The sequence below is a fragment of the Pogoniulus pusillus genome, chromosome 31 (genome assembly GCF_015220805.1).
Source record: "Pogoniulus pusillus isolate bPogPus1 chromosome 31, bPogPus1.pri, whole genome shotgun sequence".
Taxonomy (NCBI): domain Eukaryota; kingdom Metazoa; phylum Chordata; class Aves; order Piciformes; family Lybiidae; genus Pogoniulus; species Pogoniulus pusillus.
In genome coordinates this window covers 8,468,511-8,485,276 of record NC_087294.1, presented here as the reverse complement: position 1 = coordinate 8,485,276, position 16,766 = coordinate 8,468,511, and the positions used below count along the sequence as shown (strand labels likewise).

Below are 16,766 nucleotides of genomic sequence, written 5' to 3'. Positions count from 1 at the left end.
CAGGCTTGATGCTTCAGTAGAATTCTAGTGGACTTCAAAGAATCTAACCAGGTGTTTATAGAAACATTATATATATTGAGTCACCATCCCTGGAGCTGTTCAAGGCAGGACTGGACGTGGCACTTGGTGCCATGGTCTAGCCTTGAGCTCTGTAGTAAAGGGTTGGACTTGATGATCTGTGAGGTCTCTTCCAACCTTGGTGATACTGTGACACATGGAGTCTATAGCAAACACAGAAGTATGAAATCACAGATGAGATGGTCACAATAGCCCCAGTGTCATTTGGTCATCCACACTGATTCTCATAAGTAACCACCAATGGTTAAGTCACACTTCTAAATTGCTGGCCATTGCATGAGCTTTTGAAATGGATAAGCAAGTCTAGGGCTATTAAGAAACCCGTTTCACATCTTCATAATACATCAGCCCTGAAGATGAAGCTGCTGGGAAGGAGCTTCTTGCTATAAGTGGCCACAAGAGCATAATGGGGAAGAGAAAAAGTGACTCTGTGGTTCTTCAGGATTTTTCAATACCCTTTAAGCTCTTCCTCTTGGGATGTAATTCGAGTTCTTAAGACAACAAAAGAAAGGTTGAAACAAAGCATGTTAACAGAAATAGTAGGAACGGTATTGTGCTAGTTTGAGCCCAGCTAGGATGCTTTGGTGAGAAGAACTAGATTACAGGCTGTGAAAAGGAAACAGTGGTGATGTTTACTTCAGTCATAGGCTTGCTGAGTCATTCTCTTGGCTTTGTGAGCTGCACTTCTCTCTAACTTAACCTGCTGTCTGACTAAACCATCTGCTTCCTAACTCCCCTGGCTGACCCTCCAATCTTCCTTGGGTGTAAGGCAAAGTCTTGGGTAAGGTAGAGAGGTGGGAGGAAGGTGGAAGGGTGGTTGAGAGCCCCTCCTGGGGACTCAGGTTTCTGGGAGGGCTGTTGTGTTTCTGTATTACCTTTTTAATTTGTATATAGCTGTATATACTGTAAATATCTGCTTGTAGATTGTGCTAAGCTGTAAATATAAAGCTTCATTCCATTTCCAGAGCCCCTGAGTCTAGTCTGGGGGATTTTCCAAAGTGTGGGGGACAGGTAACACCCAAACCATCACAAGTATGAAGTCTCTGACTTCCTTAAGCAGACCATAAGGGTTTTTTTTTGCAGTGTATTTCAGCATTACTAGAGTAATAACGTTCGCTGACTTGTACATGCAACATACAGCTGCTTTTGTAAGTAAAAGTCACCACTGCTGTCAGGGCACACTGTAAGTCCTTACATGAGAAGGATACTCTTTTTGTTCATGTTCACCACAAATGTGGAGGAATAATAGAAGAGACCTCCAAGATCATCCAGTCCAACCTAGCACCCAGCCCTAGCCAATCAATTAGATCGTGGTACTCAGTGCCCCATCCAGTCTTTGCTTGAATGCCTCCAGGGACGGCAACTCCACCACCTCCCTGGGCAGCCCATTCCAATGTCAATCACTGAGTAGATTTTTGTTTGCCTGTGCCTTTTAAGATTTGTCCATCCTTGCATCAGAACATGCTTCAAGTACACTTTAAAGTAGCAAGAGTCATGCATTTGTCAGTTACAGTAAGCGATCTTTAAACCTGTAGCATGCAAAGATGGGGTTTGGTAGCTGTTTTTAAATATTCCTCCTCCCAGTGTGGTTTCTACTGTGGTAAATGACATTTCAAAACAGAAACACTGACTGCAGCAGCCTGGCCAATCTCAGCATGCAGAAGCCACAGACTGTATCTGCACAAGATCTAAGGCATAACACTGTTGATGTGCTCCCATCTCAGTGTATTCGGAAGGCAGAGGGATGGAGACTGTTAACTTGCCAGTTGCTGCAAAAGCAGAGATTTGGTTTCTGTTTCTGGTCTTGTTCCCTTGCTAAAGCCTTACTACTGATCATGCAAGGTTTTTTTATTCCTCAGTTCTGCATTTGTAAAACCACTATTTCCCCAGGGATAGTTAAGAATGAACTTCTCCTTGTCTAATCTATGCTTGCTAGTATCAGCAGACATGTGTAGAAAACAGAACGTTTATGCTCCATGGTGTGATGGGTTAGAGTGGAACCCTTTCCCAGTACAGTAAATTCACTACAACTCAGAATTTGGAAAGTCAGGAAAAAATGAAATTGTATTTTTTACAGCTTAAATATAACAGTATAAGGAGAATAAACTACTACAGAATATAATAACCTTAAAGAAGATGGGGACTGGGTCAAGCGGCACTGAAGCAGCATCCACAACAGTGGTGGGGGAAGGTATCAGCAGAAACAACAGAAGCAGCAGAAGCAGCAAAGGGGAAGATCCAAGCTGTGCTTCCAGACATAAGACTTTTGGTACTCCAATGACATTACATTACTTACCCATTGTTACCATTTCATGGCCTGTCCCTGGAATGATCACCTCTCTACTCAGATACTCCAATACTCTTCTGCTAAGTTTATCTGTTCCCATTTTTTAATGTCTGAGCTAGAAATCTAGCTCAAACCGTCACACATGGTTATCAGTTACAGAAGGACTCAATAAGGACAAGTGCAGGGTCCTCTATCTGGGGAGGAATAACAACAGGCACCAGCAAAGGTTAGGGGCTGTCCTGCTGCAAAGCAGTTCCGTGGAGAAAGACCTTGGAGTGCTGGTGGACAACAATGTGCACCAGGGAGCCAATGGCACCGTGGGTTGCATCAAGAAAAGTGAGTCCAGCAGATCTAGTAAGGACCTTCTCCCCCTCTACTCTGCCCTGGTAAGGCCACACCTGGAATACTGTGTCCAGTTTTGGGGTCCCCAGTTCAAGAGAGACAGGGACCTGCTGGAAAGAGTCCAGTGGAGAACCATGAGGATGACTGGGGTTTTGAGTATCTCCCCTGCAAAGAGAGACTGAGAGACCTGAGGATGTTTAGTCTGGAGAAGACTGAGAGGAGATCTGATCAACGTTTATAAATATCTGAGGAGTGGGTGTCAAGAGGATGGGGCCTACCTCTTTTCTATGGTGCACAGCAATAGGACAAAGAGCAATAGCTACAAACGAGAACAGAGAAGGTTTCACCTCAACAGGAGGAGAAACTTCATTACAGTGAGGGTAAGGGAGCACTGGAACAGGCTGCCCAGGGAGGTTGTGGAGCCTCCTTCTCTGGAGACTTTCAAAACCCACTTGGATGCATTCCTGTGCAGACTACCCTGGATAATCCTGCTTTGGCAGAGGGGTTAGGCTTGATGATCTCTGGAGGTCCCTTCCAACCTCTAATGTTCTGTGATTCTAAGTCTGTACATCAGCTGCTTATTTCAGTATCATGTCTTCAAACACAAGATCTCTTGTTATATCCTGATTTTATTTCCACTAACTGAAATTAATGGCATAGTTGTCACGTGGAATATTTTCAGTTTGTACAAGCCTATGTGAGAGCTGAAATCTATCATAGACGTTGGTTTGCTGTGTTTAGTCTGTCACACCTTGAGTACTGTGTCCAGTTTTGGGCTCCTCAATTCATGAGAGATGTTGAAGTGTTGGAATGTGTCTAAAGAAGGGAGACAAAGCTGGTGAGAGGCCTGGAACACAAACCCTAGGAGGAGAGGCTGAGGGAGCTGGGGGTGTTTAGCCTGGAGAAGAGGAGGCTCAGGGCAGAGCTCATTGCTGTCTACAACTACCTGAAGGGAGGTTGTAGCCAGGTGGGGTTGGTCTCTTCTGCCAGGCAACCAGCAACAGAACAAGGGGACACAGTCTCAAGTTGTGCTGGGGAGTTATAAGCTGGATGTTAGGAGGAAGTTGTTGGCAGAGAGAGTGATTGGCATTGGAATGGGCTGCCCAGGGAGGTGGTGGAGTTGCCTTAGTACCATGGTCTAGTCGGCTGGATAGGGGTGGGTGATAGGTTGGACTGAATGATCTTGGAGGTCTCTTCCAACCTGGCTGATTCTATGATTCTGTGGTTCAGTGATAGCCTGCAATGGCTGTCACCACTTCCTAGTATATCAAAGTTACTTAATGATTTTTTTGCATGGCAAAACCTGGAGACCTTAATTACTGCCTTTGGAAATGCTGTAAATCAAACCTTGAGTAACCTAACTGTTTACATCTTCGTGACTACATACCTGGACTGAAAAGGAAATAATGACACAGGCTTGCAAACTTCACCTCCACAATGAAGAGATGTGCTCTGATCTTAAATAAGCTGTTGTGAGAGTCTCCAAAATAAGACATGACCTAGCCTGAAAACACCTTCACGTGCGAGCGAAAAACCCCACTGACGTTAGTGAGACTCTTCACATGAGTAAAAGACTGCATGGCACAAGTCTCTCAGATTTCCTTTATCAAAGTGTCAGCTGGGCTCAGAAAACCTAATCAGTTTTAATGTTGTAGATGTCCTTGTCGGGTACATGCCTCACTTGAACGGTCACTCTTCAAAGCTTGTGTTTGGTTATAATCATGTCTATCTCCACATGTATGTGTGCACACAGGGCACAGAAACACGGAATCATTGAGGCTGGAAAAGACCTCTGAGATCATCAAGTCCAGCCTATAACCTAACACCATGACATCAGCTAAACCATGCCACTGAGTGCAACATCCAATCTTTCCTTAAAGACCTTCAGGGATGGTGACTGCAGCACCTCCCTGGGCAGTCCATCCCAGTGCCTGATCACCCTTTCTGTGAGAAAGTGCTTCCTAACATCCAACCTAAACCTTCCCTGGTGCAGCTTCAGGCCATGCCCTCTTCTCCTGTCACAAGTTGCCTGGGAGAAGAACCTGAGCCCCACCTGACTACAACTTCCCTTCAGGTAGTTGTAGAGAGTGATAAGGTCCCCCCTGAATCTCCTCCAGACTAAACAGTCCCAGCTCCCTTACCTCTCCTTTCCCTGTAGTCCCCTCACTGGTCTCTTCATTCTCCTCTGGACCTGCTCCAGCACCTCAGTATTTTTCTTGCATCAAGTCCAGCCTAAGGACTAACACCACAACATCAGCTAAACCCTGACACCAAGTGCCACGTCCAATCTTTCCTTAAGGACCTCCAGGGATGGTGACTCCACCACCTCCCAGGACAGTATACACCAATACAAGTACAAACAGACAATTTCCACGTTGCTGCTCCCACCTGCTCAGTATCTGCTCTCTCTCTGCTGCCTACCTCAGTGACAAACAGCTGTTTAATGTCAGTGCTGCAGAACAAACACAGCTGCAGTGACCTGTGCCCTCACTGTTAACTTTTCACTCGAGTTTAGCAGCCTAGCAGCTGCAAAGCATAAAAACACATTTCAGAGTAGGTATTTCTTATTGTACACTGTCTAAAGTTCCGGGGCCAAGGGAAGGCAGAGGACTCACTGAAAGCTCACCTGTTGGCACAGAAATGCCTCCTGTGTAGGTGACTGGTTTTGACTGCACTGCTGTCGGGCAGGGCAATCATCTGCTGCATTTTACTGCAGCATGGCTACAAGGGTGCAATCACCAAATTAGCCGATAAAAGAAACCAACAAGCAATGTCACAGGGCTTCTCTAGGCAATTGGAAGATATAATTTAAGGTGACTGATGTGGAAAGCATTAGGACAGAAAGGCAAGCCTTACTGCAACACTGCTTTTCCCAACAACCCTGGCAGTAAAACCCAGGGACTCCACCCCTGTAGTTGCCTTGGAATTGAAGAGGAGCTCCTTTTCTGACAGTGACAGAGACTTTGGCTCCAACTGCTGTTGTTCTTTCCTTATACGAAAGCAGAGCTTGGGAGCACCTCTGACTGAAGAGGCACTGATTTTATGGGCAACGTTGCAGGAACCCCATGTGCCTCACCATTTGCAGCTGCCACATCAAGGCTGTAGATCTAATCCATGCTCACACACTTTGGAGGGAGGGCAGCCTTTCAAACGGGCTGAGTCCTCGATTTTCCTTCTCCCACTGGGAGCTGAGACCCACCAGTGAAGCACCAATCAATCTAGGACAACGGTTCTGGCAGTGCTGTTAGCCACAGGCCTGCCTTTAGTGTTTCTGTACAGCTTTTGGTGATTTTCCCCAAACTTCTGTGACATTTTGCTTGCTCCTTCTATGCAGCTGCTCTTGATTTTTTTTTAAAGGAACTTTTACTCTATCACAGACTCATGGAATTGTCAGGGCTGGAAGGGGCCTCAAGGATCTAGTTCCAACCCCCTTGCCATGGGCAGGAACACCTCACACTAAATCAGGTTGCTCAAAACCCCATCCAGCCTGGCCTTAAACACCTCCAGGGACAGGGCTTCCACCACCTCCCTGGGCAACCTGTTTCTGTGTCTCACCACCCTCATGGTTAAGACCTTCTTTCTAACATGCAATTTGAATCCACCCACTTCTGCTCCCTCCAGTTCACCTGTTACAACGGCTATACTGTTGTCAGTGAAAGATATTCCCTCAAATCCCCTCAAACACATGCCTAAGCATAAGACACAAACTGTTATACTCTGTCAGAACAGATGTACATTTAGCACCACGTTCAGTGGCACTGTCTTTTCTGGCACACCTGCAGCTTCAACAAGCTGGCACTGGCCACGCGGGAATGCGAGGGAGTACACCAGATGGTAAACAGGGGATCGGAGCCAAAATTGGAGATCAGAAGTTAACAGAGAGGAAAGGAAATCCAGCAAAGGCAGTAATACATTAGCAAATATCACTACCTGGTTTTAGTCATCTTAGCCACAATTAAACTAGAGTGTTTTTTGTCTTTTTTTACATTAAGTGGGTGTGTTGGGTTGGGAACTTCCCCCACACACACACTCCCCAATTAAAATTTACCAGACCAGCTCAAATGGCTTGGAAGTAAGATATTTCAGAGCAAAGCTAAATTCACAACCATGTATACACAAGATATTTACATGTATGTGCAATTATATACTGTTTAGAAATAATACAGCAATCCAATCTTCCCCTCAAGACAAAGAAAGTCCAGAAAGGGCCAACACCATCACCTCTCTCTCTTCAGACAAGAAACCAGCAAGGGTTGCATGTTACCTGGAAAGTGTTAGTGGGGGAGTTAGAGAAGAGCGATGGAACAGCAAACAGATCCAGTGCCCAAGAGCCAAGAAGAGAGAACTGTTCATACATTAACTTTTCACACCTCCCAGCAAACCAATGAATGATACTTTATCATTGTTATTATTTTTACAACCAATACCCTACTCATTCAGATTCTGCTCCCTTTTCTCTTATTAGAGTATTCCAATAAGCCTTAAACTACCACAGTGGGCTTAAAAGTTTTTCTTTCTGCCCATTCTTTTAGACTTGGACTCAGCAGGCTGGGTAATGAGGAAGAGAAGGAGGTGGAGAAGCATGTAGGAGTCATCGGAGCTCCTGGAGCCCTGAGACTGATGGGTATGAAGTCAGGCTAGCAAAATATTTGACTTGAGTGGCACTGGTGGGAAACGTGGAGAGGAGACAGTTGCAATTTCCTGTTCAAGTCATAACAGTGCTCGAGAGCTAACCACAAAGCACACTTTTGCCCTCCCAGAACAGGTGCCTGTCACGGGCTGCTAAGAGGAGGCACAGGGGAGAGAAAGACTGGGACAAAAATGGAGATGTAAGACTGTGAGAATCAGATGGTGGAGCAGATGAGGGAACTGCTGGAGAAACATAGGAGAAGGATGAGACTGGGGCATGTAAGGTTTGTTTTTGTGGGAACAGGCAAGCTGCCATTGGAAACAAGTTAACCCAAGGAAGTCATCTGGGGAAAGAGAGCAAATGGAAATACAGCCCAAAGAATGGGAGAGATGCAGGACTGAAGGTGCAGCTTGCCCTGACATGTACTCCTCCTACGTGTGAGGTCTTGCATTTATTTATCCAAGCCTGTCCTAACTTACAAAAACACCTTTACAGATAATAATGGTCAAAGAACATTTCAGACTTGGTCCAGAAAGACTCATCTTCAGAAAGCAGGAGAAAAGCTTTCCAGTTCACTGAAGGCTTGCTAGGAGACAGCTGAGATGGCCACGGCAGCTGACATTCATTCCTTTCTGTTAACTTGAATGACAGAAATGGAACAAACTGAGTTTTCTTCCCACTGTGTAGAAAGTTTGTAAGTGCAAGAGCAGAGTTCACACTATCTAAACATGCCCTGTTGTAAAATACTTACCTTGAAGCACTTAAGTGGGAGAAAGTTACTGTAGGTACTGTAAGGGTCATGGAGCACTGGAACAGGCTGGCCAGAGAAGTTGTGGAGTCTCCTCTTCTGAAGACTTTGAAGACTCATCTGGATGTGTTTATGTGCAACCTGAGCTGGATTCTATGGTGATGCTCTGGCAGGGGGGTTGGACTTGATGATCTACGGAGGTCCCTTCCAAGCCCTAACATCCTGTGGTCCTGTGATCATTTATGTTTTCTATTGATCCTGAGTGATCAATACTGACCTGAAACACGGTGAGTGCTCATCTAAAATTACTCATGACCCCTTCAAAGGGCTGACCTCATTGCTGCCTACAACTACCTGAAGCAAGGCAGCAGTCAGGTAGGGGTTGGTCTCTTCTGCCAGGCAACCAGCAACAGAACAAAGGGACACAGTCTCCAGTTGTGCCAGGGGAGGTCTAGGCTGGATGTTAGGAGAAAGTTGTTACCAGAGAGAGTGATTGGCATTGGAATGGACTGCCCAGGGAGGTGGTGGCGTTGCTGTTCCTGGAGATGTTCAAGCAAAGCCTGGATGAGGCACTTAGTGCCATGGTCTAGCTGACTGGCTAGGGCTGGGTGCTAGGTTGGCCTGGATGATCTTAGAGGTCTCTTCCAACCTGCTTGATTCTATGATTCAAGGCTTTCAGAGTTATAACCCATCAAAGGTATTTTGTGCTTGTTGGTTGCTTGTTCATTTATTTATTTGTTTATCTATTCATTTTTCATTAGCAAATTGCCTAAGTTTCTGTGGTTTGGAAAGCAACCCTTTTTTTCCCAAAAAAAAAGAACTAAATGAATTTTAACAGCCAATTCTTGACAATTTCATGACACAACAGCCTTTTTTTTAAAAAAAAACAAACACCTGTTAGGTCTCTTTCAACCTGGTTGATTCTATGATATAAAATGTTTAAAACAACCTTTAATTTTGAGGATTTTCTCCCTAGAGCATTTATTGTTACCAATTTATTACTACTTAGGCCAACTACAGCCCAACAGGCAAGAAAATGGAAGTTTAATTAGAATACCTCTGACAACTTACATTTATTTTTCATTAACTACCCAAAGGTTAAGTTTGAATATTGTGAAATATATGCTGTGTGAGAGCAGGTGAATCCTGATACAGCACATTTCACATCACTTCCAGTCTATCCTTACATAAAGTATCTATTCTTTACAAAGAAACTGAGCAAAAAATAGTTTTGTCTTCCACCATTGAGTGCAGGCTAGGATATCCATTAGGCAACAGCAGTGCAATTAGAACTGCCAACATTATATCTGTTGCCTAAGAGGTTTTGCTCCTTGCTCTCTGACCTACTGAGGGCTTGGCTAGAGAAGTGCTTTCGCTTTTCCTGGAGTCCAAACTAATTCGGTTAGTTAAATCCCCAATTCTCAACCCACGTTTTCCCTTGTGTGACATCAGCAAGAGGATAAGTGCTTGCTTCTTGGGAATACTTGGTGCCATGGTCTAACCTTGGGCACTGTGGTAAAGGGTTGGACTTGATGATCTGTGAGGTCTCTTCCAACCTTGGTGATACTGTGATACTGTGATACTGTGACTCTATAGAATTGTCTGCATATTATACACTGGAATACAAGCCATGGCCAGGGGAGAGTGCAGGAGCTCACAAGTACTGAGCTAAGATAAAATAGAAGGCATTTGCCTTCAGTTCTGAGGGAAAGGCAGGCCTCAGAAGAGACAGGTCAAAAAGCCTCTCTTGCAGCTGATATCTGAGAGGAAGGACCAACAGCCTTAGCAAGCTTCAGTGCCTCACCTCACAGGCAATCAAGCCACTGAGGTCACACAGCCACTTCTATCCAAATGACAACAAATGGCCAGTTCCCACTGCCTGCAAATGGCAAGAGGCAATTTCAAGTTCATCCCGTGGAACAGCCAGCATGGACTGAGGTATGATCTCTTGTGTGGCACTGGAGGCTGGCTGCTGACACCCCAGCAAGCATGAGGCAATCTGATGAGCATTTCTGCCCCCTGAAGCACTTGCAGAATGATTTTCCCCCCTCATGTCTCACGTTTACACTTCTACCCACAGATAATCAAAGACCTAAGTGCCGCTAGGAAGCAATTGCTTGTAGAGAACTCATAAAACTTGAAGGCTCCCTGGGGTACCCACTCATTTCTGTTGGGTCTCCTGTCAGGTAAGGACTGGTATGCTTTGAGGCACTGTATGACTGTTCAGAGTGTCCCACAGTAATTTCAGATGTGAACAACTCAGCATCTAATCATAGGTATAGTAGTAGTGTTTTTAGTATCTTTCCTGTACTTGACAAACATTGTTTTTGTACAAACCACTAGGCAAGATTTTAAGCCTCATTTACCTGTCTGCAGATTTAAAGTGATTTTCCTGTACATAATCACCTCTACCTTTACACATAAGTTACAAAAGACTTCTTCAGAGATGATGTTAAAGTTCTTCCCAGAGAGAGTGATTAGCATTGGAATGGGCTGCCCAGGGAGGTGGTGGAGTCGCTGTTCCTGAAGGTGTTCAAGAAAAGACTGGATAAGGCACTTAGTGCCATGGTCTAGTTGATTGGACAGGGCTGGGTGCTAGGTTGGACTGGATGATCTTAGAAGTCTCTTCCAACTTGGTTGATTCTATGATTTAACATTCACATGGGTTACTGTAATGCACATCTAAGATTTGGCCTTCGATCTAATCCTAATAGCTTTCACAGAATGCCAGGTTGGAAGGGCCCCCAAATATCATTTGGGTCAACCTTTCGAGGTGATAGAGTAGTTCAAGAGATAGCCCAGCACTCTGTCAAGCTGAGTCTTAGAACTGGCCAACACACAGGAATGTACTTCCCTTGAGCTATTATCTCATTGTTCAACTGTTCTCGTGGTGAACAACTTCCTTCTGGATTCCAATGAGCATCTGCCAAGAAGTAACTTCTACCCCTCACCTCTTGTCTTTTCCATGTGACTCCTTGAATAAAAGGAGTCTCCTTCATCCTAGTAGCCATCCTTTATAGCATACCAAGTGTCCCCATTTCTCATCCTAATTAACAGGCAATAATAATTTCTCAAGTTTTGGAAACCATGAGCAAAGCCAAGCAATAGGGCACAGATGTCAGCATTGTCTGAAAGAGCTTGGCAAGAGTTTGAAATCTGGAGATAAGAAGATAAGGATGAACCTTTCAACTACATAAGTGTGACACTACCTGTTCAGATACTGTAGTTCTCCTTATGCCAATATTCCTTTTTATTTATTTATTTATTTATATGCTCCATTTATTCTTCTCTCCTTCACATGGGCAGATAGCCAAGAAATACCACGAAAAAAAATATCATACTCAGCCTACTCCTGAAGCCCAATCCCCTCTCAGGTAAACACACCCATTATCAGCACCACAAACCTGGTTCAATCCTGCTGAGTATATAGACATACAGTAGGTAATGCAAAATACCAGACACAGTACTCTGAGGATTCAAAAAAATCATTATTTTACACTATATTTTCCCCACAGCTTTTCCTACCTCTACTGTTTTATGAATGATTTTTTTTCTTCTCTGAATCATTCAGCTAGGCAAGGAAGACCATTATCTCTGAACTCTTCCTGAGTTTGCCTAACATACAGCCAGTATTTCAAGTGCAATTTGTGAGCTTCCCAGGACTTGGACATCACAGAAACATCCAAGTTGGAAAAGACTCTCAGGGTCACCAAGTCATAGAATCATAGAATCAATCAGGTTGGAAGAGACCTCCAACGTCATCCAGTCCAACCTAGCACCCAGCCCTAGCCAGTCAACTAGAACATGGCACTAAGTGCCTCATCCAGGCTTTTCTTCAACACCTCCAGGGACGGTGCCTCCACCACCTCCCTGGGCAGCCCATTCCAATGCCAATCACTCTCTCTGCCAACAACTTGCTCCTAACATCCAGCCTATACTTTCCCCGGAACAACTTGAGACTGTGTCCCCTTGTTCTATTGCTGGTTGCCTGGGAGAAGAGGCCACCCCCACCTGGCTTCAATGTCCCTTCAGGTAGTTGTAGAATGCAATGAGGTCACCCCTGAGCCTCCTCTTCTCCAGGCTAAACAACCCCAGCTCCCTCAGCCTCTCCTCATAAGGTCCAACCTATAACCCTACTCTGCAAGATTCACCTTAAACCATATCCTTAAGCACCACATCCAAGCGACCCTTAAACACATCCATGGTGAGTGACTCCACCACCTCCCTGGGAAGCTCATTCCAGTGCCTGACCACTGCTACTTTTTCCTAAAGTCCAGTCTAAACCTACCCAGGCTCAGCTTGAGGCCATTCCCCCTTGTTCTGTCTCCAACTACCTATGAGAAGAGACCAGCAGCAGCCTCTCCACAGCATCCCTTCAGGTAGTTGTAGACAGCAATGAGGTCACCCCTCAGCCACAGGGTGATTAGCCTATGTGTTACATGCATGCTGCATGCCTTATATGTGAAATAATCTGACGTTTCAGTACATTATTTCATACCTTAGGTAATACTTACTGGCTGTGGATCAGCTTCTTCTCAGATCCAAAATCTACCTTACATCACCTTGTGCCAATACCAAAATACTACAGCACTGCTAAACTTGGAGCTGAGCATTCCACTTCTGTCCTTCACAAATGATGCCTGGTGTTCAAAGGCCATGTATTTGTGCAGGAGGAAAAGTGGTTGTTCAGGCTTTGTTTCTAAGAAAATAAACTGAGCAAGTTGCTTCTGCTGTCCCAGGCTTGGGGGATAGTGAATTTCAATCAGTAATCTCTTCCCTTCTCTCAAATCCAGGAGCAGCATTTAGTCAGGCACTACAAGGTTTTAAAGCACCGTATGTATGCTGACCTCAGGAAGCTTCTGCAAAGATTCACTCTGGATATGTGAGGAGGGAAGGAGGCGGATCACTACCACTGGAATATTGCCTGCCTTCTGGTTAGTTTTAACATGATAAAATAGATCTGAGCATCAGTGTGGTCCCTGAACTCCATCTCAATTACTTAACTGTCCAGAGAAGGGCCATGAGGACTGGAGCACCTATCCTGTGAAAAGAGACTGAGGGAGTTGGGGCTGTTCACTTTGGAGAGAAGGCTCCAAGCAAACCTTATTGTGGCCTCTTCAGTATCTTAAGGGGGCCTACAAGAAAGCTGATGAGGGACTTTTTAGGATGTCAGGTAGTGATAGGACTAGGGGGAATGGAAAAAAAAATCTATAAATGGGTAGGTTCAGGTGTTAGGAATAAGTTCTTCAGTGTGAGGGTTGCCCAAGGAGGTGATGGAAGCCCCATCCCTGTAGGTGTTTAAGGCCAGGTTGGATGAGGCTGTAGACATCCTAGTCTAGCATGAGGTATCCCTGTCCATGGCAGGGGAGATGGAATTAGATGATCTTTGTGGTCCCTTCCAACCCTGACTGATTCTAGGATTCTATAACTGCAAGACCCATACCATAACCCATTTTGTCCTTTTATTTATTATTATTTATCCCCCAGAAAGGATTATTATGATTTATCCCAAATAAGAGATGTTTTGCACATTTCACTGCTCTAGTAGCTGTGAAAGAAAACATGAAATTTGCTTAGAGGGATGGCTGAAGATGTCTATTATTAGTGAAAAGATAGATTAAGTTGAAGACAAAAGACAAGCAAACTAAATCAGGCATATCAATGCAGACCAAGCAAATGATGCAACTAGTAAAAAGAAAACATTAAAAGGAGGAAGCTTCATAAGAAATGTGTATACCTACATATCAACTCCAATGGGATCTAAGGCTGAGTCTACAGTAGAGATGGATAGAATCCAATCTAAGCAGGCCTGTGACATGAAAATGTTGGTACTGAGAAAAATCTTTTCTACACCATAGAGATTTCAGCATATTTTTGTTTAAAGACTGGACTAGCTCTATTTGCACTAGATGGACTGATGAAACAGATCTTCCAGGGTATCTTTGTCCAGAAAAAATCCAGTTCCAAGACCACATCATAACATAGAGTGAAATGATTGAGAGATTAGCTTCAAAATGACAAGCTTTACCTGAACAAAACCAACAAACATGCCTTACTGATGCCAAAAAGGCTTGTATTTTTGCAGTGCAGCATCCAGGCTCATTTCTCTGTCTTCAGAACAATACATTTTCAACATCTATTGCATCCTTTGGTCCTGGACTGTAGAGTTTAAATATTTTAAAGATTCCTCTACCTGCAGAAGAATGTGAAAACTTCCACATGGGGAAGGACTTAAGGCAGAGCTCAGTAAACTAATAAACATTCTACTCCTCCTAAAATTCAGGATATTCTTTCTATCCTTACTAGATTCATGGAAAAATTGCTAGGCTCTCCTATGTGGTAAAGAGGAACATGCTACATTTCTTGATTCTACTGATCAAACACTGAATCTTCTTCCCTTTTTCTGTTTCCCTTTTCAGTGCTTTTCCATTTGCACAGATTTTAATTTAACACAGAGTGAAACTTTAAGCTATAAAAATCCCACCCAAGTACAGCAATGAGTGAAATTTTGGTCCTGCACAAACCCAGGCAATGCTCAGACAGGCTGTTAGGTGGGCACAGGTGCCTAGACAGCAGCACTCCAAAGCAGAGTGCAGCCAGCAACCACCAAAGCTGTAGATGTAGACTGAACCCAGCAACACTAACATGCCACAGGAAAAACAGAAGGTGATTTGCTTGATGTTTTTGCTAAGGCCCATCTAAATGCTGCTGGCACAGAGTTCAGAAAGGAACTCAAGAAGAGATCCCAAGGGAACAAGCACAGCACAGACCCCCTGAGGCCCAAGAAATGAAGTGTGAAGCCCAGCTGTAAAACTGCTTTCCACAGCACTTGGGCCCTGCTATAACTTGTTCCTGTTCCAGCACCAGACCAAGTTCTCAGAGCAACCACAGTTTTTTCAGGACTGCATTTGCTTGCAACTGCAGACTCAGACTTCTGTTGGAGGGAAGTACCCAAAAGGGACTCCTCTACCTACCACTTCACTTTGGAGTAAGAGCAGGAGCACTGCTGTGATGATTCTGCACCCCAGATGATTATTTCCATTATTAACAAAATGCTGCTAGGCTGATTTAAAGCAGCTTTTACTGCCTCATGCTGAACAAGGTGAAAATGTGAGTTCCAAGCCTTCAGTGAAAAGGACACAGCTCTCCCTTCTGTGCCGGTATTGCTGTCAACAAACTCCTGAAATTATGCCCAGCTAAAACCTCAGGAATGTGCAAACAAATCCCCTTCTCTCTTGAAAAACCATTAGGCAAACTCAACACACTCCTCCTTGACATTTCCAAACCTTCTTTAGAATCAAACTCAGTAATAATCAAATTTTAAGTCTTTTCAAAAGGGCAACTGAATGTCAGTTAAAGAGGATTTCCAAAACACTTGCACTGATGATGAGTGGGCTTAAATAAGATAAAACCATGAGGTCATTTACCTAAAAAGAGGCTGGCATTGGTTCCTCTGAAAACTGCTCAAAACCACTGCTGCACAATGGGAGTGATTTGTCAGAAGATTTAACTAATATACAGTATTACTTAAGAGTATCCAGGATGTAAAGAACACTCCCACAGGTTCTGGACGTTTTGTTGCGGTTTTAAGTGAGAGCAGGCTCTGTCCTTACGTACTTAGTTTGGAGGTAACATTTGCAGTAGAGAACAAGAGCACAGAGTAGGCAGCTCAGAAGACCTCCTAACCTCTGCAATGCCATGCTTAGTTTTATAGCCAAGGATAGCAAAAACGAACGCATGATGCTTCTAATAGGAGCAGGCGACCCACTGTGCACACATATTCAACAGCTTCAGTTTACAAACTCAGTCCTGCTTGGCAACATCCTCACAGTCTGAGCTGCTTCCACAGCCAGCTCCAGCTGCTACCTTTCAAGCTCCCTTCGGATCCTTGTGCTTGGGCGTGTGGCTGTCACCAGAGGAATGGTGCAGTTTACAGGTGGGAGAAGGGCATCAGAGCCACTCAGGTCACTGGCACATGAGCTGAGTATCTCCTGCCTTTAAGCTAGCTCCTGACTGCTCAGGTAGGACTGCAGGGGGTGGCACAAAGAAGACAGAAACACCAAAGATATTTCGGGAATTACTGTGACAGATCTAACAAGGAGCATCTCAAGAGGACACGCTCGGGTTACAGCCGAAAGCAAACCAACGCACAGCTTTGGAAAATCTAAGTCTGCGTAACTGTGGGGGAAAGAAGAAGGTGAAGCAGCATTAGGGAACTCATTGTTCCGCCTCCAGTTAAGTGCCGGAGGTCCGCAACACCAACACTACCTAAAGGCACGGCTGCCTAACGCGAACGACACACGGGACCCCCACCTTCCGGGGTGCCTGCGCAGGCTCCAGCCGCCGGCAGCACGGCACGGCACGGCACAGCGCACCGCGCCAGGATAACCGAGCGCGGAAACCGCCCCGGGCACTCACGGCACGGCACTCCGGTTCCCACACCGGCCCAGGTAGGGATGCGCGTCCCTCGCGTCACCGGGGCTAGTACCGGCGGGCAGCGGCACCGGGCAGCGCCGCAGCCGCCACCTACCTGTATGCGCTGCCCGAGGCGGCGGCAGGAGTAGTGGCAGGAGCAGCAGCCAGGCCGCCCCCCGCCGCGGCGGGACAGCGCCCATCGGGGCTCACATCTCACGGCCCAGCGGCTCCGCGCCGCCGCCACGGCGCAGGTGGAAGGAGCCGGG

The 16,766-nt window shown here is 45.3% G+C and overlaps 1 protein-coding gene across 3 annotated transcripts in view; it reads right to left on the bottom strand.

Annotated features, from left to right (window-relative positions):
* The window catches only part of IL20RA (interleukin 20 receptor subunit alpha), a 27,217-nt gene extending 10,451 nt beyond the window's left edge, over positions 1-16,766 (bottom strand). For 2 of the 3 annotated variants that reach the window (XM_064169337.1, XM_064169339.1), the window contains exon 1: positions 16,616-16,766. In XM_064169337.1, coding sequence (XP_064025407.1) covers positions 16,616-16,700 — 85 coding nt within the window. In that variant the 5' untranslated portion in view covers positions 16,701-16,766. The remainder of the gene's footprint in view (positions 1-16,615) is intronic. The other variant, XM_064169338.1, reaches the window with a different exon arrangement.